Source organism: Furipterus horrens, unplaced genomic scaffold (assembly GCF_987537825.1).
Source record: "Furipterus horrens unplaced genomic scaffold, mFurHor1.1.pri manual_scaffold_7, whole genome shotgun sequence".
Taxonomy (NCBI): Eukaryota; Metazoa; Chordata; class Mammalia; order Chiroptera; family Furipteridae; genus Furipterus; species Furipterus horrens.
In genome coordinates this window covers 42,043,173-42,066,672 of record NW_028327177.1, presented here as the reverse complement: position 1 = coordinate 42,066,672, position 23,500 = coordinate 42,043,173, and the positions used below count along the sequence as shown (strand labels likewise).

Sequence of the window (23,500 nt, the reverse complement as noted above, 5' to 3'; positions counted from 1 at the left end):
CATGGGAATGTGTTGCCAGAATAAGATAAACGTGTCAATAATGTCAATAACAGCCTGCTGTTTGCTGTACGCTTTGTGTCTTCCCACTTCAGGGTCCTTGTCTCATCTAGGGCAGCCACACCCTGCTAGGCAGTCATTGTCCTCATTTTAGAGACAGTACCCTGACGTTTTTCCAGCTCATGTAGCCTGTAAGAAGTGCAACTAATATGGGATCCAGCTTTGTCAGGTACCAAAGGCCAACATGCTTTCCAACACAGAGTTGTGCCTTTCTTTCCAACAAGAAGAATTCTCGTCGTCGGCAGCCATCCGTCTCGAGAGACAATGGTGTAGCTTCTTAAAATGGTTGTGCAGTCCAACTCGGGAGTGACACGGTATCTGTCTCCTCCCGTGTTGAATCGACATCTTGCGATGACGCTGGAGTGTCCTCTCCAGTGAAGCTGAAGCTACAGAGCCTGGGCAGGGTGATATGGAGGGTCTGCTGTTGCCCATGCAGCAGACCCCCCCTCTCTTCGCAGCTGAAGGGTCCAAGGGAAAGACGGAGTCAATACAGCTTGGCTTCAGGTGCGCCGCAGGAGTTGCCGGTGTTGACTACAACGTCAAACCGCCTTAGGGACTCCGGCTCCGGATTTTCTGTCGGGGTTTACTCCCTTAGCCTTTCCCCTGAAGAGGTATGCCACAAGGCAGCGGAGGTTTTTTGGAGTCAGAGTTTTCCTTCTCTGAACAAGAAGAATTACATTCTTTATAAAAGATAAAGGAAAAGATACTGGTCACTCACTAGATTAAAACCAGAACATTCGTATTTAAGTATTGGGTGAGAGTATAAATGACTTGCACAATGTGGAGAAAAATAATGGGCTAGCCCACTGAAATTTAAGTGGATATGGGGAGTAACGTGTAATGTAATACACCCAATGATTTTGCTCCAAATCAATCATCTTGTTTTAGCACAGAACACTAAATATGCAAAGTTTATCATTAGGATAATAGAACCAGTCTCAGGATCCAATTCAAATACCACAAAACTTTGAACAAACTGTTTAATTTTAATAACTGTAAAATTCTGTATGACTGTCCATACAATAAAATTGGAAGGATCCACCATTATAAAAGTCTCACTCAATAAAATGTAAGAGAATTTGATATAAGACAAATGTCATGGATATGATTATAAAAAAACAAAAATGTAACTTCCCTTATTTTCACAAAACCAGATTAGCATTTCTTCCTCATGGTTGTCACTTCCAGGAAAACCCACCATTTCAGGAATTTCTCAGCCACATAAGGTGTTCAGTTCAGGAGGGTTATCCTTTCCCAGCACTGCTTCTGACATCAAAATTGATGCCATGATGCAGGATGTGAGGAGCGGGCTGGACACCCGCATTTCCTCCCATGTCTCCCACTGGCATCCCCTGAGCTGTAGAGTGGTCCCTCTGTAGTCTGTCAGGCATGTCTTGCTCTTGGCTGTCAGCTCTCCATTTTCAAGCTGCAGTAGAGCCTGGGACTCCAGACCAACTTCTGAACACAGAAACTCTGCTTCACATCTGTCTTCCATACCACACAAATGACTCTTGTGCCAACCCTAACTCAGAACCACATAGAGAGGGGGATTCAGGAAACATAATTCCAGCTGAGATAAACTGACACATGACAAAATCACTATAATATTTAATAATAAAACTGAATCATTACTCATTTGAATGTATCCCATGGAATCTAAATGCCATAGTAATTTAATACCCATTATCATCCATTTAAAAAGCTTTAATAAACAGTTAGAACCTTAAATTGTTTTATTTTCTTTTTGAACTTATACCTTCATTATACTTCATCCATAAAACTGTTTTCTAATGTAATATGTTTATTCTTAAAAGTTTTTAATTTATCATACATTTCTTCAATGCAAAATTATTTATGTTAGAAGTTCATTCTTTTTTTAAAAAATGTATTTCATTCTTAATGTTACCTTTTAATAAATAAAGCTTCTTAATATATATAAAATCCAGTTATCAATCTTAAATATTAAGTTAGAAACTCTCATGGTTTACTCTTCTTCAAGACTGTCTTAATTAATCTTGAGCCTTTGCATTAAAATCAGCACTTTGATTAAACTGCTGAAATTTTATGGGGATTGCTTTGAATCCATAGATTAATTGATCTACAGATCAAATTATATCTTTATAATATTGAGTTTCACAATCTATGAATGTTTTATATTCTTCAATTTGCTTAAGACATCTTTAATTTCTCTAAATATATTTTATTATATTCAGTTTAGAAGACTAGCAAATATCTTTATTTAGTTTTTTGAGTAAAAACTTAGTTTTCTTCCTGTGACCAGATTTTAAGTGTTAAAGTTTTTCTTTGGATGGATTTATATTTAATGTTGGGCTTTGAACCCCCTGCACAGTTAAAAATCTACTTATAACTCTTGACCCCCTGAAAACTTAATTACTAATAGCCTATTGTTCACCAGAAGTTCTACACAAATAGTCAATTAATATATTTTACATGTTATATGTATTATAAACAGTATTCTTACAATAAAGTAAGTTAGAGGAAATATAATATTATTAAGAAAATCAGAAGGAAAAAAATCAGCGTATAAGTGCACTTGCACAGTTCACACCCTTGTTGCTCAAGGGACAACTGAATAATTATTGACTATCAACATGACTGAGTAAACATAAATATATTTATTGATACATGTAATATAGTTATGTTTGCTCAAACATGTTGATAGTCAATAACTATAATAATAACCCCATCCAAAGAACAACTTAAACAGAAAATGAAATATTTGTAGGAAAAGCACCTTTTAATGAAATTGAGAGTTTTGTTTCAATTATCTCACGTATTCATGGATGAATATTAGTTATTTCTAGAATGAGATAGGCTACCTAAGGTACTTTCAAATATCTGGCCCTAATGTTGTTTTTACAGAACCCTTGTTCACAGGGGGGAAAAATATGAAAATGAGAGGAACTTTGTTACAGCAGTCTCACTCAATTATTATAATTCCTTCTTTTCCCAATAAGTTTTGAGGGCCCATGTTGTACCCAGCACTATTCCAGCAGAGAAAAAAATCAGGCAAGATCAAACAAAACTTCTTACGTGACAAAGTTTAAATTGTAGTAAAGGAGTCAGACAACAAATAAGATTTTTAAAGTAAAATGTATAGTGTGCCAAATAGTAGTAAGTAGAAAATAGAAAAACAAAGCAGGGAAGGAGAAAGGACAAGGAGGAAGAGTGAAATTACAGATAAAGTGGCTGATATTTATGTTAAAGCATAGATAGTCATCTATTAGTTAAAAATTATTTTTAAAGTACTACAGCTAATGAGTCAGTTAGGTGCTCCAATTATTTTGGAAGCAAAAATTTAGAAACGAGCTACCTTGTCATGAGTAGCTATTATTTTGTGATCACAGAAAATTAAAATTGCCACACTGTTTGGTGCTCTGGAGGATGTTCCCCCGGGGTGGTGCACCGGGATGAGATTCCTGGGTGGCTGAGATAAATGCTTTCCTTGTAAAGTGGGGAGAATACGAATGTGGAAGAGAATGAGAAAACCTGGAACCAGAAGGGCCACACGTGCTTTCTAAGGACACAGAAATTATGGAATTAAGGCCCTAGGAATTGACTCCTTTAAACTATGCACACCTACACACCATTTGGGAAGTTTGGGCACGCCTTCCCCATGTTGAAGACTACTGGTCACTTATGGCCTCCTCTCTCTTTTCCCAGCACAAGGAGTCCTGGGGTTGCTTTCAGACCCTCCAGTGACAATTTTCAGTGTTTTCCAAACCAAACTGTCATCAGGGACAACTGAACCCTATCATTTCTCATTGTCAGTACCTGGGACTGAGGGGAACAGAACAGAAGTGAGAGAGGCCATTTTGCATGGATGTTACCAAGCAGAAGAGGTAAAAATGTTAGAAAGCTGTGATCTGGACAACTCAGTCAATGGGACTGCATACTCTGCCCTTCCGCCTGGGGATGACTTATCCTGGAGCATCTCCTTGTTCCCACGTGCTTTCTTTCTTCAGTTTCCCATGCTTTTTCACAAATGGAGGAAATCTTAAACTTTCGGCATCATAAAGAGAACAGCAATGAATAGCCATAGAGCTTGCACTTGGATATCATGCTCCGTATGAACAGCTCTTGGAGCTCATAAAGTTCTCCCGGGGAAGTGGCAGGCTAGCCCCAATCATCCACTCTGGGCAACAAGGGTATTTCAGGGCATTGTGAAGTTCACTGTGCCCGGCAGACCCATCATTGTGCCTCTGGGAGCATCTCATCTGTGGCCTGTGTCTTGCCCTCTGAAAGCCAGATTCTTCCAATCGAGTAGCTCATTCCCTAGTAACACGGACAGAGTTTAGTTGCCAGCCACCTCTGTAATAAAGGGTCTCTCCTAAAGCACTCATTACCTGTGGGGTGCTGCAAAATCCTTTCTCTAGGCTTTTAAGGGTCTCTCTGCAGGAACTCAGTTGGTATTGAGCTTCCACCCTGATTTTACTCTTAGGAAATCGTAACACAGAACAAGCAAATCACAATGTAATAGCTCCAATATATGAGTTCTTTAAGGCTTGAGCAGTGCTTCTGTAAGACATTCTTGCTGGCAACTTGCAACATAAATGCTTATTAGAACAGTCCTAATAACTACAGAGACCCCTGGCTGGTTTGGCTCAGTGGATTGAGCGTCGGCCTGCGAGCTAAGTGTCGCTGGTTCGATCTTCCAGTCAGGGCACATCAGAGAAGGAAAACTCTGACTCCAAAAAACCTCCGCTGCCTTGCGGCATACCTCTTCAGGGGAAAGGCTAAGGGAGTAAACCCCGACAGAAAATCCGGAGCCGGAGTCCCTAAGGCGGTTTGACGTTGTAGTCAACACTGGCAACTCCTGCGGCGCACCTGAAGCCAAGCTGTATTGACTCCGTCTTTCCCTTGGACCCTTCAGCTGCGAAGAGAGGGGGGGTCTACTGCATGGGCAACAGCAGACCCTCCATATCACCCTGCCCAGGCTCTGTAGCTTCAGCTTCACTGGAGAGGACACTCCAGCGTCATCGCAAGATGTCGATTCAACACGGGAGGAGACAGATACTGTGTCACTCCCGAGTCGGACTGCACAGCCATTCTCGGCGGTGCAGATAGACTCTTAAGAAGCTACACCATCGTCTCTCGAGACGGAGGGCTGCCCACGAATAACTACAGAACAGGAACAATGAAAGACAAATTCAGAATAAGTATGTTAATTGGTCCCCATTGTTCTAGGTCTTTTCATTATTTTGAGCTGAAGGCAATGTTAGAGAAACTCAGTGTTCCTCAATTCAGTGACAAGGCATCATGCAACACAGCTGGATCAGAAACAAAACACCTACATCCTGCTTAGTTATTCAGTGAATACTCTACAGTGAAACTTGGGAGAGAAGTGACTGCTTGAGTGCTCACTTCACTGGGCAGGGCCCTCAGCTATTGCTTTAGGTGTATTAAGTCAGCCAGGTTTGCAATATCTGAGTACAAAATTGGGCCACTCGCACTGAGTTATCTATTGGAAATTTTATTTATGACGGAAAAGTTTCCTGTAGTCTACTGGAATAGCCACAATTGCTTGTGTAACTTTTACAACTGAAAAACAAGCCTGTATTTGTATGGTAGATGTTGCTTTAAATCTCAAGTAGCTTTGCGATTAATCCTTTCAGGTCAGTGAGAATTCTTGTCAGGATATTAGGTAACAAGTAACAAATTTTTTCCAAGAAGTTGCTTGGCTGAGCTGTTGGAAATTGTCACAAGAAACACATTTGAAAGGATTGCAAACAACGGGTTTCCTGGCTACAGGCCCTCCCTGTAGGATCTTTTATAGTCACATAGTTTCCAAGAATGAGTAAAGAGTAATGTTCTGTGTAACTGGCTTTTCTGAACAATTGATGTCAACTCTTAATTGAGCTAAATTTTTGTCCTAAATTTCAAGACTTTTTAAAGTTTTATTTTTCAATTGCAGTTGACATATAATATTATATTTGTTTCAGGTGTACAACATAGTGATTAGACATTTATGTAACTTATACAGTGATCATCCCAATAAGTCTAGCACCCACCTGGCACCATACACAGTTATTATTGACTATATTCCCTATGCTGTGCTTCACATCCCCGTGGCTATTTTTATAACTGGAATTTTGTTCTTCTTAATCCCCTTCACATTTTTGCTCATTTCCCACCCCTCTGCCACCTAGCAACAATCAAGATTTTAATAACCAGAAAATATGAAATTCAACTTGATTGTCCTGCAGGTCACCCAACAAGCTGTCCCCACAACCCCCACTGCACTCTGCCCAGGCTTTCTTCTGTTTTCCAACTTTTTCCATTGCCATTCTGTGCCTCAGCTCCGTTATGTGGTGGATGTTTCCTTTCTAACCATCCTTCCTGAGTGTCGCAGGTGGGCACAGTAACCAGATTCTTGGTGATTGCGAGAGCCCAGATTTATTAAGCAAGAGTACACTCCACAGAACATGGGAGCGGATCAACTCTGAGCAGAGATTGACCTCAGGGGCTGGAGGGATTCTATTCTTATAGGGCGGGTATTTCCTAGCTAGTTTTGGCAGGCTTTTTTATTGCACATGTACAAGAAGTTATATTACTTTTAAGCTACCGCTCAGGTGGTGTCCCATAATTTTCCTTGCTTGGCCACTGGGGAAGGCAGTCCCTCTACGCTAATTTATTATAACACTATTATAATGAAGCAGGGGTCATGTAGTATCTTCTGTACAAGTGCAGTCATGATTCACCATGATTCATCGCTTTTCCAGAAAGTGGGGAAAACCGGTATTAGAACAGGGTCTCTGTCTGATATTCCTGTTCTTTGTCTTAGCCCTGGGGTGCCACCAGAGTTTCCTCCTTCCTAACTATCTTAGGCCTCATGACTACCTCTGAAACCTATCCATGCTTTCTCTATTTCTTTTTGTGACTAATGGAATTCATGTCCTTATTCTACTACTGGAGAAATTACTTAATTCAGCATTTTAGCATCTCATATTTTTCTTGTTGAAGTGAATTTTAGAATGCATAGTTGCTTTACTTTCTTAACGGTAAAGTAGGACTACCTTTCTGCAAACTTAAAAGCTGAAGGACTTTCCTACTGAGTTGTTTTGAAGTCTTTTGTTAAGTCATCTTTTTTAAAAAATTCTTCAATTTTTCTTTAAAGCATTTGACATCATTAAAAAGAAAAGCTTTCAGAATCTGTAAACTTGCCCTTCATTTACACTTCAATTCACCCCTTTACTTGAACTGTCTTCTCACTCTGGCAAATGTAAAGTGTTGGCATATGAATTAAAAAACCTCTTTTTTTAGTATGGAAATATCATTATCTCATTGACTTGTAGGTTTTTGTTGCCAAAAAAGCCACATTGTTGTGTCCCAGCCATAAAAGGTTCTTAATGTTCTCAGTTTCTTAATTATCTACTTTTCAATGATTCCTCTTTAACAGCTACATATTTTTTTATAGTCTTGTCCAGTTCCGGAAGCTTGATCACTTAACGTTTACCAATATGTAATCTTTTATTTTTAAGTTTTTGCAAATTTTATGTCACACTAGGATTCGTACATGCATAGAAAATGTAGCTCATTCACAGTGCCGTCCGCAGGGGTGACCATACATCCTGGTTTGGTTGAAACAGTCTCTGTTTACACAAGGTGCCCTGGCATCCTATCTGGGATGCCTAGATTTTGGCCTAGATTATTTAGTTTACAGATTAAACTTTATTAGTAGTAGTTATATTAAGATGATCCAGGTAAATTGACTGTACTTCAGGCTTCTGCACTAGTTTCCTCAAGGTGTGCAAGATGTAAATGCAATGATAGAATTCTCTTTTTAACACATGATTAAATCTGGAAGACCAATACCACCACCCACTTCTTCCCAAATCTTTAAATGAGCAAGGTAATTAGCACCTTCCTTTCAAGCAGTGTGGAGGTCAATGGATTAAAAAGAGAGAAGCTGGACAGGGGTGGCAGAGATGACTAATTCTTTCCTGTGCTCAATGAAAGTAGGGGAAATATTACTGAGCAAACTGGGGCTTGGTCACACGGTGCCTTAGTGTATGACCCAACAATTAGTGTCGAGAAAAACAGGTCTTTATTTACAATAGTCCAACCTTGGGGGAGCTGGGAGCACTCCTGCTCAGAGCCCTGTTCTCCCCCGAGACCCAGCACTTCCCTTGCTCCCCAAAACGCTATAAACCAAAACCAAGCCAAATAGTTCCCCATCCCTTATCTGTCAGCTCTCTCTTTCAGGACCTGGCGGGTATGTTGTCTTCAGCCTCTGTACAATAGTCCAGGAAGGCAGGAAGGCATATGCTGTGTTACTCTGGGTCATGGTAAAGCCTAAGAAAGGCACAAGTTCTAAGAGAGTGTCCTCTCTGTGTACCCTGAGTTCCAAGAGTCCAGATAGAGTCCAGGTCTGCAAGGTGGAGTCCTTGGTGACTTCAGAGTCAGTTGGAGCAGGAACAATCAAAGCAGCAACATGCCTGCTTTCTTACTAGCCCAGGCCACATGGCCAACTCCTGACTGTAAACTGCATAGCTGCTTGCTGCTTCTCACATGGCACCCACTTCCATTATGCTTCTCCCTCCCAACATTTCCTGCCCTTCTTTTTAAAGCCTGAAAGTCAGTATACCTTTTACCCCTGGGCTGTAGCACAGCTATTATCTAGCTATCAGCTGGCCATAGATATGCAAAGTACCTTAAATGCTGTATTATCTCCTTCCCCTAGCTCCAAACCCTGGGCTGTGGGGAAGAAATGTACCCCATTTCAGAAGTGCTGGAAGTTTGGCTCCTACAAGCAGCTTGGTGCCCCAGACCAGAGCTGGTAGATGGCATCAGTGGAGAGAACTGGGCCGCCTCCTGGAGTGGGAGAGAACTTCCCACAGAACTCTGGGAAAGCACCAGTATTTTATCAGTTCATCAGATGCTTTCAGCAGAAAACCAATTAACTTTACAAATATGGTTTCATTTTTTAATCCAATTCATAGAATCAAAGTAAAACTTAATAGACATTCATTCTATCTAAGCTAACACATCTAATTTTATTTTAAATGGTGTGCTAATTCAGTTAAGAAGTAAATCCTAAAGATAAAATTATTTATTTTGTGGTAATAATACAAATTTTGGTGGAGCACAATATTATAGATTTAAAAAACATAGACATCTTATTAAATTAAGAAATTTGTGAAACAAAAATGTATTTGTAATTCAGGTGCACAGGTCATCTATAATTGCTTCCCAATAAAGCTGTATGCAATATTCTAACAACGAAAATAGAAACTCGAGTTTTCAAAATGTATATCTATCTATACACACATGCACACGCACACACACACACACACACGTTAAGGTAAATAAACTGGATTTTTTTCACCTTTTGGCCATAATGAATAATGCTACTATAACACTGTGAACAAATTTTTTGTGTGGACATATGCTTTCATATCTCTTGGATATATACCTAGGAGTGGTATGTATAACTGGGTCATATGGTAACTATGTTTAACCATAGAAACTGCCTGTTTTCCATTCCCACCAGCAATGTGTGAGGGTTCCAATTTCTCCACATCCTCATCAACATTTGTTGTTATCTAATTTTTTTTTAATTCTGGCTTTGTGGGTATAAAGTAGCGCCATACTGTGGTTCTTATTTGCATTTTCCTGAGAATATTTTTGTAATGAGGTTGATATTGAAAACAAACAAAAAGAACAGGATAGCAAAACACACTTTCTCTCTTTGCATCTCTCCTTCAGTCAGAGTTAGGAACACTTAAGCCTTTAAAGAACTACTTTGTAAATTAATCTAAGTTCTCACAATGGTTGCGAGCATTTTTATAAATGAGACTTCTACATATTAGTTGCTTGATATTCAAGATCACTTGGAATATTTAAATTGAATCATTCAACAAATGAAGCATCTCCAAAATCATCTTTTAAAGCTTTTAATAAATGGCAATAACTGAAAGCTTATTAAAAGGAGAACTTTGAAATTTATGCACACAAAAGCAAGAGAACTGAACAAATTAAATAATGAGAGCTCAAATGTTGTACAAGATTTCATTTGAAATTTTATAATTTCCTTTTGAAATATTTATCTCAACTTGAGACAAGATTCTATTCTGCATCAGAATAGAAAGAAGCTAAATTGTGAGAAAGTCTAAAAATTTGCATCTATATTTGGTGAAAAGAATAATAAATAGATACAATTTATGTTTTGTCTTGTAAAATATTTGGCAAAGAAAGATACACTGAATGTAAGTAAAATAACAGTGCCTGGGAAAGTATTTGGGCTAAACTACATTATATACATATACATATCTCCAGAAAAGTCTAGCCATTGTTAATATAACCAAAAAGGTTTGTGTGACATCGATGTAACCTGGCAGCCAAGGAGAGTGGACTGGAATGCACATGTGTGAACAATGATGACTTCACTTTACTTAGTGGGGACAATAGATGCCATTCTGTGAGTATGTGTACTATGTGGCTATCACACTAAAAATGACTGAGCGAGTAGAGCAATGAGTCTGCATAAACTTTTGCATTAAGCTTGAACATTCCTCTGTGGAAACTATTCAGATGATTGAGAAGTCCGCAGCTATGGGCTACCAACAATTGGCAGCTTCATCACAACATTGCATCCACTCATGCATCACATCTTGTACAGAATTTGTTGGTGAAACATCAAATCACCCAAATGACCCAGGCGACCTTGGTCTAATCTGATTCCTTAAATGGCCCCTTTAGGTACTGCTTATTCTTCCTGGGAAAATCTCTTCAATGCCTCAGATTCACTCCCATCTCACTTTCTCCTAAGGTAGTGTCCAGGGAACTTACACAACTTGGTAAGAAAAAAGAAAATCTTCAGGCTTCTCTGGTTTCCCTGGGGTTGATCTGGAGATGGTTCTTTTGACCTGGTTGTTATATACCCCATGGGACTCCAAGGCTTCTGTCTACACAGTGATCTAGTGAAGCATTGATTGACCCAGTCTTATCTCAGCTTCTCCAATGGAGGCAAAAGATAAAGCAGGTCAGGGACAGATAAGAGTGGCTAGAGCTTAAGTGGGTCATGGATTCAATAAAGCTTCTAGGCTAAGTCATCTCTCCCTAGATCAATGTTCACTGAAATACCTGTCTTGAACTGAGGATATAATATAATATCTTTCTCATGCCGTAAATCTATACACACATATACACACACAGTTCAGTGTCCCTATATGCCTATGAACTGGCTAATATTAAAGTGCTATAAAAAACAAAAGCTTGGTATAAAGTAATTAATGTTTTAATGGGCTAAAAATAAAACAGGAAAAATGAACTAAGATTAGCCATGGACAATAGGATTGGAAAAGAAAGACAGAGGCTGTGATCAAGACAGGAAAAACTTAGAATGATTATTACCCAGAACAGTGATTCTATACACATTGTGGGGCAAGTACTGTGCTACCAGAGAGGAGATGAAACCTTCTTTGCAAAAGACAGATGCCTATTCATCAAGGATGGTCTGAGGACAGAAAGCATGGACACAGATTATGTGACTCTCAAAGGTCTTTCTAATGATGCAATAAATATTCTTAAGGATAAAAATGGATTCTGGCAACAAAATGAGAAGCTATATCTTTTGATATATTGAAGGAGAGGGTATAGCTGTATGCCTAAGGACAAACACATTATTTTAAATCTAATGGTATTTAATGTGACTTCATTTTTCACTAAAAACAATAGCAACCGGATTTTTAGTCCCTAAGATGCCAACTTTGTATTTCTTAAATTTTCCCCATTTTTTGACCATTGATAATGTTTTGAACTGTTCTTTATATTAAACACATGTTTTTCCATTTTGTGATAGGTATTTTTGTTAGTATTATTTGTATGTGTTCTATTTTAAACACCTACTAAGATGTGTGTTTTTATTTACACATTTATTCATATTGGGCTATATTTTCAGTTGATTTCATAGGTGGACTTGATGCACACTCCTACTACCAGGATCATGTTGAGTTAAAGCCTGTTAACCTGTAAGTAAAGGTGTCATGAGATGGAAAAATATTAATCCTTCTAACGTGGTCAAAACTAACAAAAACTGAAATAATTTGGACCTGCTACTACTAATCATTGGTTTAATTTTCCACTCATATTTAAAACACACCTTTTACATGTAACCCAACATCATCATTATTATTCATTCTAAAAAGGATTTGAAATGGGTAACATGATTTATGTTTCTAAAATGACATTTTTTTAAATCAGTAGTTGATTGCCAAATAGGAAAAAAAAGCAATTATTTAGTCCACAGAAGAGAGACTAAATATATATCTTGGGTGCACCGTGGCAGAGGGAAAAGGGAAAAAGGCTAGGTTAGAATCCAGTCTCCATGTGTGTGGTCTCAGGGGCCTTCCTTGACATCTCTGAGATTTGGTTCTCTTACCTGTAATGTGGTTTTGTTACCCAAGAGGCAAAATCCCCCTTTCCAGGACCCCAAGCAGGTTCTTTCTCCATTAGGTGTTGCAAAATCAAATATAAAACCAAAGGTGAGCACAAGCTTTATTTAGTAGCTCAATGGCCAGAGAATGGAGAAGTGGGAGCTCTCAGATCAATCTCTCATGGGCCTGGGGCCAAAAGTTGCAGTTATAGGAGAAGAGAAATAAAGGGTGGTCTACGCAAGTAAGAGGAAATGGGTGGTGGTCCTCTCAGAACCAGGGTTGTGCTTCTTCTTTTTTTTTTTTCTCCTTCTATGGTCCCTTCTAGTCATCATCATAGTGATGGTCAACTGTCCTGGTGCTGGTGGGTGTGTCATTTAATAATAGATTATAAAGAGGTTCAAGGTCTTCTGAAAGGCCAATCCCATGGCCATCTTGGTCTAGGCCACTTTTAACTGGGTCCTTCTGGGAAGGGGCCTATTAACCCAGGCCAAACTCTTTCTTAGAGATAAACAGAGTCAAGCCAAGGTAGGGCTCCAGCTAGGTCACATAGATGCACTGTGGGATAACTGTTTCATAGGGGAGGACAGAGGATCGATTAAATGGGATAAAGCATGTATAGTATATGGAAAGCTCCCTAGATTGTGTCTAGTACTCAAATATCTTACTGACCATCACTAGAGGACATGGAAAGATGTCAACAACTACAACAAAAGCCACTTCAAACTGGACAGATTTCAGCTGAGTATAAGGAAGAAATTATAGTCGCCTAGTTGACAACATGCTAGAAAACAAGAAAATAGATACAGTGACTCCATTCCTAGAAAATTCTAAGTAGCAAATAGACAATTGTATAAAATAATAGCTATCATGTCTTAAGGCTTTAGATATCTTATCTCTCACATAATCCTTTAGCCCTGGCTGGTTTGGCTCAGTGGACTGAGTGTCGGCCTGCGAGCTAAGTGTCGCTGGTTCGATCTCCCAGTCAGGGCACATCAGAGAAGGAAAACTCTGACTCCAAAAAACCTCCGCTGCCTTGCGGCATACCTCTTCAGGGGAAAGGCTAAGGGAGTAAACCCCGACAGAAAATCCGGAGCCGGAGTCCCTAAGGTGGTTTGACGTTGTAGTCAACACCGGCAACTCCTGCGGCGCACCTGAAGCCAAGCTGTATTGACTCCGTCTTTCCCTTGGACCCTTCAGCTGCGAAGAGAGGGGGGGTGTCTGCTGCATGGGCAACAGCAGACCCTCCATATCACCCTGCCCAGGCTCTGTAGCTTCAGCTTCACTGGAGAGGACACTCCAGCGTCATCGCAAGATGTCGATTCAACACGGGAGGAGACAGATACCGTGTCACTCCCGAGTTGGACTGCACAGCCATTCTCGGCGGTGCAGATAGACTCTTAAGAAGCTACACCATCGTCTCTCGAGACGGACGGCTGCCGACGACATAATCCTCATGAAAATACACTAATGAATAGCCCTTCTTCACAAAGAAGGAAACTGAGGTTCATAGACATTAGGCAACTTTCCCAAGGTCCCATTAGTAGTAAGTGGTGGAACTGAAATCTTTCCTGGATTAAACTATCACCGTGCCTGATATTGTGGACTTGCTCCAATGACCTTCTTGTTCTGTCAGCCCAATGTTCCATAATTCCATGGCAATAGAAGAAATTATGTAGAACAGTCCCTGGTGTAAGAAACATATGTGAAAGATTACATTTGCTGCCTCTTTGCCATGGTGGTTCTGCCCAAATCTGCAGCCCTTGCCTGTCTTTTTTGGGACTGCAGCCCTGGGAAGCCCACACTGGCTCCTCCACCTCTCCAGGTTGAATTCATTTTCTCCTGGCAGAATGACCTGAATGAAACATAAAGAAAACATAATGTATAAATCAGCACTGTGCTTTTCACATGATAGGTGTTGAAATAAATGTTGGGTTGTTTTTTTTTTTTAAGCAAATTCAATTTGGAAAAATATCCACCCTGCATAACACTCTGGGACTAAGCAGTCACCACCTCATTACTCATGCTACCTAGTGCTCATAAATGGTGCTCTCCAAAAGTTGATGTTTGTGGATCTGGGGAACTTGGTCAGGATGGAGACAATAATAAAAATGATCTGTGCATTGGAAGGGAAAACAGAACTGAAACAATGCCTAGTGCTGATGAGGAGAGTCTTGTATATACTTGTTATGCGGGAAGAAGGTGATGAATGATTTCTTTCATCTCCACTGTGAAAAATGTAACTCAGCAGAGAAACTGCAGTATGAAAAATGTCGGTTAGATGTAAGAAAATCTTTCTATTAAGGAAGGTTATTAAAAACTGCAATTGATTAATGTGGATATGGAATCTTCTTACTTGAATGACACATGTGCCTCTGTGTAGCTCAGAGTGTTCTCTGTCATGGCCCAGAGGCAAGCGACTTCCATCTAAGTTCCCTAAGGTCCCTGCCATCCCTGTGCATCAAGAACACATAAAATATCCTGTAAAGATTAGCTAAAAGGCTTTGATCGACTCTACTACCTCCTCAAAGTGTTTTCTCAACCACACTGTTCACTGCTGAACCCTCCCACTTTTGAGCTGAATGTAGCATAAACTACAGGCTGCATAAAATAATGGAACAAGTTTCTGCTTTGACAGATTATGCATATTATTATGTCAGATGAATAGGGAATGCCTTTCAACCATGAAGAGAGCAGAAATCTGAAAGATCAAACTAAACCTGAATTAAAAATCATGGTGCATGAAACAATTTAAAAGGTCAGTGTGTGTGTTCCCCACAGGGACGCAAATAGCGCACGGTTTATCCAGTTGGCATCAGTCAGCTGCTTGATTTCTTTTAATAAGGCCTTTACACTGGATTCTGTTGTACCCAGTTCAGTGATGCCATATCACCACCCAGCAACAGATTAGAGAAAAAGCCAGTCCTCTGCACTAAATTGTTAGAGAGGGGAATGAATGCTGGTTTGTAATTTTCTTTAAAGTCTGTAATCTCTGTGGAGTACAAAACCAGGTTTTATGAGGAGGCTACTTTATTAAGGGGATCAGCAGAATCTTTAGCATATTCCCAGGCACGTGTGTGTGTGGATGGATAACTTGCAACTCTAGGTGGGTAGGAACAGACAGACAGTCCATTCGCAGGTAATGCTGCAGACTTATACAGGAAGTCTTCATTCTCCTGTTTGATTGTGTCACTGCTCATAGTCATAAAGTGTCTTTCCAGGACCCACAGTCAGATTGTGTGTATGGGGTTTGGGGGGGGGTGATAGGATAGGGGTGAGGCTGTTCATGTATCAATTTAGTTTTCATGTTTTCTCTCTCTTTATAGTAATGGTATCAAGCTATCAAGGCCCACTGATTAAGTAAATTGATTTAGTTCCATTTACAACTATTTATTGATTATTTACAAAGTGCACATTTGACTCTGTGCTGGGTGCTATAGACATAAAAATGAGTAATACTTGAGCTTTGACCTCCAGTGCCTGATGATTTAGAAGGAGAGACCTAGATAGAATAGGTAGATACAGAACAATGTCCCCAATGCAATCTTTTGCAGAAGGGTGAATATTTACCTCTCCCTTGGGGAGAGAAGGCTTTACTGGGAGACGATGGCTGTGCTGACTTTGGGAAGATGATGAGGAGTTTATCAAAAGCAGAACACAATGGGTATCTTCTGCATGGAGGCTAATTTGCTTGGACATTCTGCAAAGGATAATGTTGAAATTTGTGACCCTTCAATCTGGCGTTTGCCACAGATCTCACATAAACTGAGCAAACTTATGAGGAAGTGGATGTTTAAGCAGCACCAGAATCTTGAAGACTCTGGGTAGGGTGGCCCTGAGATCCTCAGCAGCCATTGCATCTCCATCTAAAGAGGGTCAGTCTTTTTGCCTAAAGCTATACAGATGCTTTCAGTGACTGTCTTCCGGGTCTGGCTTGGGGATATGTGACACACAGGTCAAGGGTAACCTGTGCCGGGGGCCATCACCTTGCAACCGCCACTGGTGAGAGGCTGTGACTCTCAACATAGCTACAGCCTGGGTCTTCCCAGCATCTCCTCCATTTTGCTGCTACCTTACACTGATACCAACTTTAAGAGGAAGGAGCTGGAAAGCAAGGGCTACTCATTAGAGTTGTCCTTAGAGCATACAGTCATGTGGCCAGTGGTGGCTTTGAAAGGGACTCCTACACCACAACTAGCTTGTGGTGGAAGCAGCAGTGGGGGAGGGCTAACAAAAACAGATTTACCTCTCAGGATGAACAATAGCTTGGCACAAACCCATGCAGCGAGGAAAGAGATTTGAACATCAGGGAGCATCATTGTGAGCAACTAAATTACTTTAAAGTTTGTCAAAATCAGCAAACTGGTTAGCAACTGGCTAGTGGGAAAACTAAGCTTCATATAGCAGTAATTGTTCACCTAGGAATAATTAGGCCCAGGCAGCTTATCAAAGAAAGACAGCTGTGGAGTTTTGGAATCGAGTTCCCCAGTAGAGGCAGAGAGATCTGGCAATGTTAGAAATGTCTATGAGGACGGTGCCCGACTACACTGCAGAAAGATCTGATGAGAAAAGCTTCTGCCATCACTGTTAGCCTACCTTTTTCTAAGGTTTCCAAATAGCCACTTGACTTTTTTCTGGTATCTGGACTTATCTCATTGCCTTTGCTGGAGGATAATTTTTCTACACACACACATAAAAAAAAATTACATGTTCTGTGGCCACCGCTGAGTAAGTGTCTGCTATTGCATCTAAGTACTAGGAGGCAAGAAAGGCTAGCCCTCATTCCAGGCGGCTCTGCAGTCAGCTCCCACCCGGACCTTCACTGCCGGTCCTCCACTCCAATAGTCCAGGCCCAGAGGAGAATGACCTCCAACGACCAGCTGCTGGATAAAGCCAGAGGTCATCCCGTCCATCTGTGCTTTCCTGGGAACAGCTGTTTTGTAGCGGGGTCCCTGTAAATTGGTGCCAGGCCATTTTGCATTTACAGCATCTAGAGTAAAAACCAGGAGGACAAATTGTGTGTGTGTGTGTGTCTGTGTGTGTGTGTGTGTGTAGAAGGCAAGGAGGTGAGAATGATGTGCTTTCCAACCCTGCTTTAAAAACCAGTAACCATCAGCAATGGATGAGCAAAAGCCCAGCTGAAGGAACCTGTGCTCTGCCTCTTCCCCATCACTCCTCCATTTCCTGACCAAGTACCTAAAGACTAATAAAATGATAGGTCTCTGTCTTTACCCTGTTTCTGTTTGCCTTGACTGGCTGTCACACTTCCACATTTGTCCTCCTGTGCTGTCTGTCCCCTGTAACATGCAGAGTAATCTGCTCACAGCCAAGGCTGGCTCACTTTTCCTATCACTGAGGGTAGTTCTGTTGCCTGGGGTCTTGCATCAGTCCCTGGAAATGCAGGCATTTATGAGGCATTAACTCCCTGGGCTGTCTCAGGGGTGCAGAACGTGGTGACTGTAATGCACTCAGCACCCCCTTCATTGTCCCAAAGGGAGAGGGGCCTCCCTGTATGCGGCCTTACTTAGCACAGAGTGGGCAGCTCTTAGGGCTCGTGTTTGCCTAGCTTTGGTGTACTTTCCCTTTGTCACTGGTATTAGTGACTTTTTGATCCATCATAGGAAATGATTGTACCATGTTGGGGACTATGTAAGAATGCACCCTGAAGTGTAGCCATTTGACCAAGTAGCAATGAAATGGCTGTGTTTATATGGCTCGTGCAGTTTAGACTCGTCACTACACTAGTAGTTCAGGCACCACTGTCCTTCCTAGGAAGGAATGATGCCACCAGAAGTACAGCCAGCCACATGCAAGAGGGTCTGCCATGACCAATGGTCACTGGAACCCAGAGACCTCAGTTGACACATGACCTCACACACTGCCCCTAGAACCTTTGTCTGACCTGGTTTTCATGCTGCCATATGAAGCCCACGAAACCTTTTCCAAAGTGAGAAACCTGTGTCTGAATGATGTTCTCCAGGGAAGTGGTGATTCCAGTCTTTTCCAGAATTCTCTAGATTCTTCTCAGCACTTGTCACTGATGTTAATGACAAGAAGCTAGATATATGTAGTGGTGTGCTGACAGAGAGTACCTCCCCCCCAAAAAATTAATTGACAGAAGTAAAAACTTCATTTTCCCCTGTTTCTAAGGAAATTATTCTCTGGCCTTAAAATTTAAGGCAGTGAACATAAACCAAATTTTATGTTGTATACATATTTTTAAATTTTATATTCATATCAAAAAATGTTTATATGATCCATGTTATGACAGATTCTGGAAAGAAACAAGACATAAGAAAGAACATAAAAATCACAGAGAAAAGCACATACACACACTCACACACACATCAAAAGTGACACAGAGAGACTTGGAAAAGCAATAGAAAATAAGACAATGACAGGCCTATCAGAAGACACACTCTGAAATAATGTCACTGTCTCATCATTTGATTCATTTTCCCTTGAGGGTAGGTATCCTCAGGTAACTGCTAACATATCTACAAACATCTGTAAAAAGAAAAAAGAAAAAAATGGTCTGAAGGATCCAAAAACTCATATTCTTCTATTCAGACTCATTGATCAATCACAGCATCATTAAGAGTGACAACTTGATACCATGTGTCTCTGGGTGTGGCACAATAAGAAGACACAGCACCACCTATGAAGTATCATGCCACAAAGTCAAGCCTGACCTTGAATTGGAAGTGTAGAAAATACAAGAATAACAGAATAAGTTAAATCTCACCACAGAGAAGTGATCAGCCAAATCTAGAATGTGGGAAATAGTACAGAGCAGGTGAAAAAAGGAAGGGAGAACATTACTGATTAAAAGAGATTTAAGAGACATATTAGTCAAACACAATATGTATACCTTATTGGATTCTGATTTCAACAAGCCAGCTAATTGGATGTTTTTAGGTAATTGGAGAAATGTAAATATGGACTAGATAGTAAAAGATATTAAGAAATTATTATCTATTTTGATAAGTATGCTAGTGAATGGGTAATAAAAGAAAAAAATTCTCATCACTTGAGCAGTGTTTCTCAAACTCAGCTCTATTAACCCTGGACCAGATTATTCTTTGTAGTAGGGGATGTCCTGTACATGTAGGAATATTTAACAGCATCATTGCCTTCTACCCACTAGAAACCAGTAGCACTCCACCATCCCCCCGCACACACAGCCGACCAAATTATGATAACCAGTTGGTCAGTGTCCCCTGGTTAAGAATCACTGAGTTAAAAAATCATAGAGATCTGTTGATAAATTAAGTGACATAATCTCTAGGACTTGCTTTTAAATGCTCTAGCAAAAAAAAAAAAAAATGTTGTGGTGAATACTGAAAACTTGATTAGCCTAATTTTTATTTCAGTTGAAGCTGGATGGTGAGTACATAGGGATTCATAATACCATTCTCTCTACTTCTGTGTATGTTTGATTTTTAAATATCAAGCTGTTACTAAAACCTAAGGCAGGATTGCCAATAGCCTTTCCTTTTGATACCTTCTCTCAAAGTTCCTTCACTGTCTTCTTGTGAAATTCCTTACAGACATATTTCCCAATGTCTGGAGTATACTCCAGAATTCCTGCCTGGCATCATAGCAACACACCCAGTCTATTTTGCTGCTTCACCAATCCATGTTGCTAAAGCCCAAAAGCATAAAATGTTATCTATAAACAGAGTTAATGTTAAAAATATATGCAGTGGCTACCTAGAAGTTCCCCCGAATCCTCACCAATACTATTACTACCAAAGAGGAATACCTTTACCTACTGCCTTATCACCATTCTAGAAGAGGTTCACTTGGTGGATGAATAAGTAAACTTAAGGACCTTGAATCTCCCTTCTAACTAGAGGGTTATATAAAAGTACAAAAAATTCCGCCACTCTAATCTCATCTTTTTTTATTTTAGTTCAAACCTGTTAATGGTGGTTGCCAGAGGGGAGGGGGGTTAGGGAACTGGGTAGAAAAGGTGAAGAGCTTAAGAAGTACAAATTGGTAGTTACAGAATAGTCATGGGTATAACTAAGTATAGCATAGGAAATATAGTCAATAATATTATAATAACTATGTATGGTGTCAGATGGGTACTGGTCTAATCAGGATGATCACCTAGTAAGTTATATAATGTTCAATCCCTGGATATACACCTGAATCTAATATAATATTGTGTGTCAACAGTAACTGAAAAATAAAAATTATTTTTAAAAAGGTGGTGCAGATAAATTGCAAAATTTAAAAAAGGTAAAAGGAATTCCTGTTAAACTACAATGAGCTAAAAGGGATGGACATTGGGCTACATCTTCCAAAATATAGATAAATAAAAGTGAGGAGGATGGACAAGAACACAAGGAGAGACCTGAGGGACCCCTGCTCCTGAGGCATGAAGGAGGGAATGTAATTTACAGGGAAAGAAACTACCAAACTACCCACAGTGAAACTGGAAAGCTGGAAATGTTCTCACCTACTTCAAGTTATGACTGAAAAGTCCATTCTACACCATAGAGAGTCATTGAACTGAGTTAATGGAAGACAATTGCTAGGTGGGGATGTAATGTAAGTGTAAAACACAGTCTCTGCTGGTATGAGGCTCCAAATGTAGCAGAAGCAAGAAAACTTACATCTCTGAGTGAGACAATCAGAGCACAATTAATTGTGAAGCTGCGTGCCATTAGCTCCACATGGGGTTCCACTGTTGGGTAAGAGTTGCTATTAGCAGGATGAGAAAGCAAAGCCGCTGAGGTAGAAGCCAAAGTTTTGACAGAGGAGAAGAAATTTCAATTGAACCTCAAAGATGAATAAGATTTAGATCAGCTAAGACTTTTCTCATGAGAGAAAAAAAAACAAGAGCAGACATATTCAATAAATATTTATTAAGTGCCAGCCATGTGGCAGACACAGTGTTGAGGTTAATATTGTGCCTGGTATAAAATCAGGAACATGCAGATTCTTTGTCAAACATGTGGGGACAAGAATGACTGGGGATGACAGTGTATTCCAGAGAAACAGAACCTGTAGATGTGTATCTAGATGTAGATATTTATATCTAGATCTATATCTACAGAGAAAGTGAGGAAGGGAGGGAGAAAGACAGACAGTCAGGTAGACAGACAGATGGTGATTGTGAAGACTGGCAAGACTGAAATCTGTAGGGAAAGTCAGTAGACTAGAGACCCATGGAAGCATTGATGTTGCTGTCTTGAGTACAAAGGCAGAATTCTGGAGGCAGAATTCCTTCTTCCTCAAGGGACCTCAGTCTTTGTTCTGAAGACCCTCAACTGATTAAACAAAACCCACCCACATTATGGCGGAAATCTGCGTTATTCAAAGTCTACTGATATAAAAGTGAATCTTATCAAAAAAAAAAAAAATATATATATATATATCTCCTCACAGCAACATCTAGACTGATGTTTGACCAAACAGCTGGGTACTGTGGTCCAACCAAGTTGACACATAAAATTAACCATCACAGGATAGGATGTATATAAGGGACCAATAGTTAGATGGTATGAAAGCCAGACCAGGACCATTCTTGAGCAGTCGACCAACAAGATGCTGTGGGAAGATTAGGCTAGGGCTGTATCTAGTAGATTGGAGATATACTCCTGCCCTCTCATCTTTACCTCACAGCAACCAAAGGCAATACCTTTACAACACTCCTCAATTGTTAAGTGGTTGGCACTTTTAACCCAAGAAACCTGTCCTTCACTCTGATGCTCTTATCTGTGTGCCATGCCCTAAGGTGAGATGCAGGAAGCCCAGGTTTTCAGCTTCTTGTTGCTATAGCTGAATACACAGACAGTACAAGGCACTCCCAAAAGCTGTTTTGCATTTTGAGAAGGCCTGATCATTAGAAAGGAAATTTAGTTTTCAGTTTTGAAGTTCTTTAAAGCAATACCTCTTCTCTGTTTTAGGTCGAAATAAGTAATGACATTGATTCAGAAACGTGGCTGCTGAACTTGACTTAGGAAGCAAAGCACCACTGACAGAAAGCTCCTCTCCGCATCACGTCTTACTTTCTTCCAGAGGACGGGCTGCGCGCCCCTGCTTTCCCACAGATCACAGACTTCTTCAGTCACCGCCTATGTGTTATTAGCATTGTGTGCTAGATGAGTTGTAGGTGCTTGAGTGGGTATTTTTTTAGTAATTTTCTTCTTATATGAATACTTGTAAATTGTAAAAAGATGGTTTTTAATTTTTTAACACTATTTAACATGAGGCATGCAGAATGAGAAAAAAAAAATGCTGTGAAAACCTACAGACAATTCTATGAGAAATACAGGTCTGCATTGCTGAGGTGTTAAGGCAGGGCTGCTGACAGCGGCAGTTATCCGAGGCCTGATGGAGTTGGCGTTAGCAGACATTACTTGGGGTCAGTAGACAGGAAGTTAGATGCTGTGACAGCCAAAACATGGGTACAAATAGTGGGTCCGGCTTTCAGAATGAGTGTGTATTTTTTTCAGCATCACAAGACAAGCATGGAGTTCCCCTTTGTTCTCGACTTCCCAAAATCCAGAATATTATTAAGGCAATTGAAAATTTCAGATTCTTGCATGATATCTTGTTCTTCCTCTGTTCTGAAAAGTATATATCATGAGTGCGTGGAAGAGTGAAATGATAGTAAGACACCTTTCCCCTTTTGAGGAAATATGGGTCTCTCTGAGGGCCACATTTGCTACTTTTTATCCCAGTCATGACACTGGTGTCAGACCGACACCTACAGCTTGTGGGCATGTGAGACATAAATCACAACCAGAACTCTGTAATCAGTCATATTGCTCTGATAATATTTAAAAAGAGCGTTAAAATGACGTGGAATTGTCTATACATACCTCTCAAGATGATTTCTTCTGAACCAACTTTGCTTTCTCCTACCCGACCCCAATAACAGAGAAATTAGTCTCAGAAACCTAATGTTCCATGGAAAAAAACATGTCTTGAAAATACATCACTTTTTTTTTCTATTCAATTACTACTTTTTCTTTCAATTACTACTTCCCATGTCAAAATAAGTTTTTCTCACTTTGTATGAATACTAAGAT

At 40.1% G+C, this 23,500-nt stretch overlaps 1 protein-coding gene across 1 annotated transcript in view; it reads left to right on the top strand.

Moving 5' to 3' along the window:
* The window catches only part of NKAIN3 (sodium/potassium transporting ATPase interacting 3), a 604,361-nt gene extending 581,752 nt beyond the window's left edge, over positions 1-22,609 (top strand). The window contains exons 6-7 of the mRNA XM_090282831.1: positions 11,981-12,050; positions 22,373-22,609. Coding sequence (XP_090138957.1) covers positions 11,981-12,050; positions 22,373-22,382 — 80 coding nt within the window. The 3' untranslated portion in view covers positions 22,383-22,609. The remainder of the gene's footprint in view (positions 1-11,980; positions 12,051-22,372) is intronic.
* Positions 22,610-23,500: the final 891 nt, after the last annotated feature.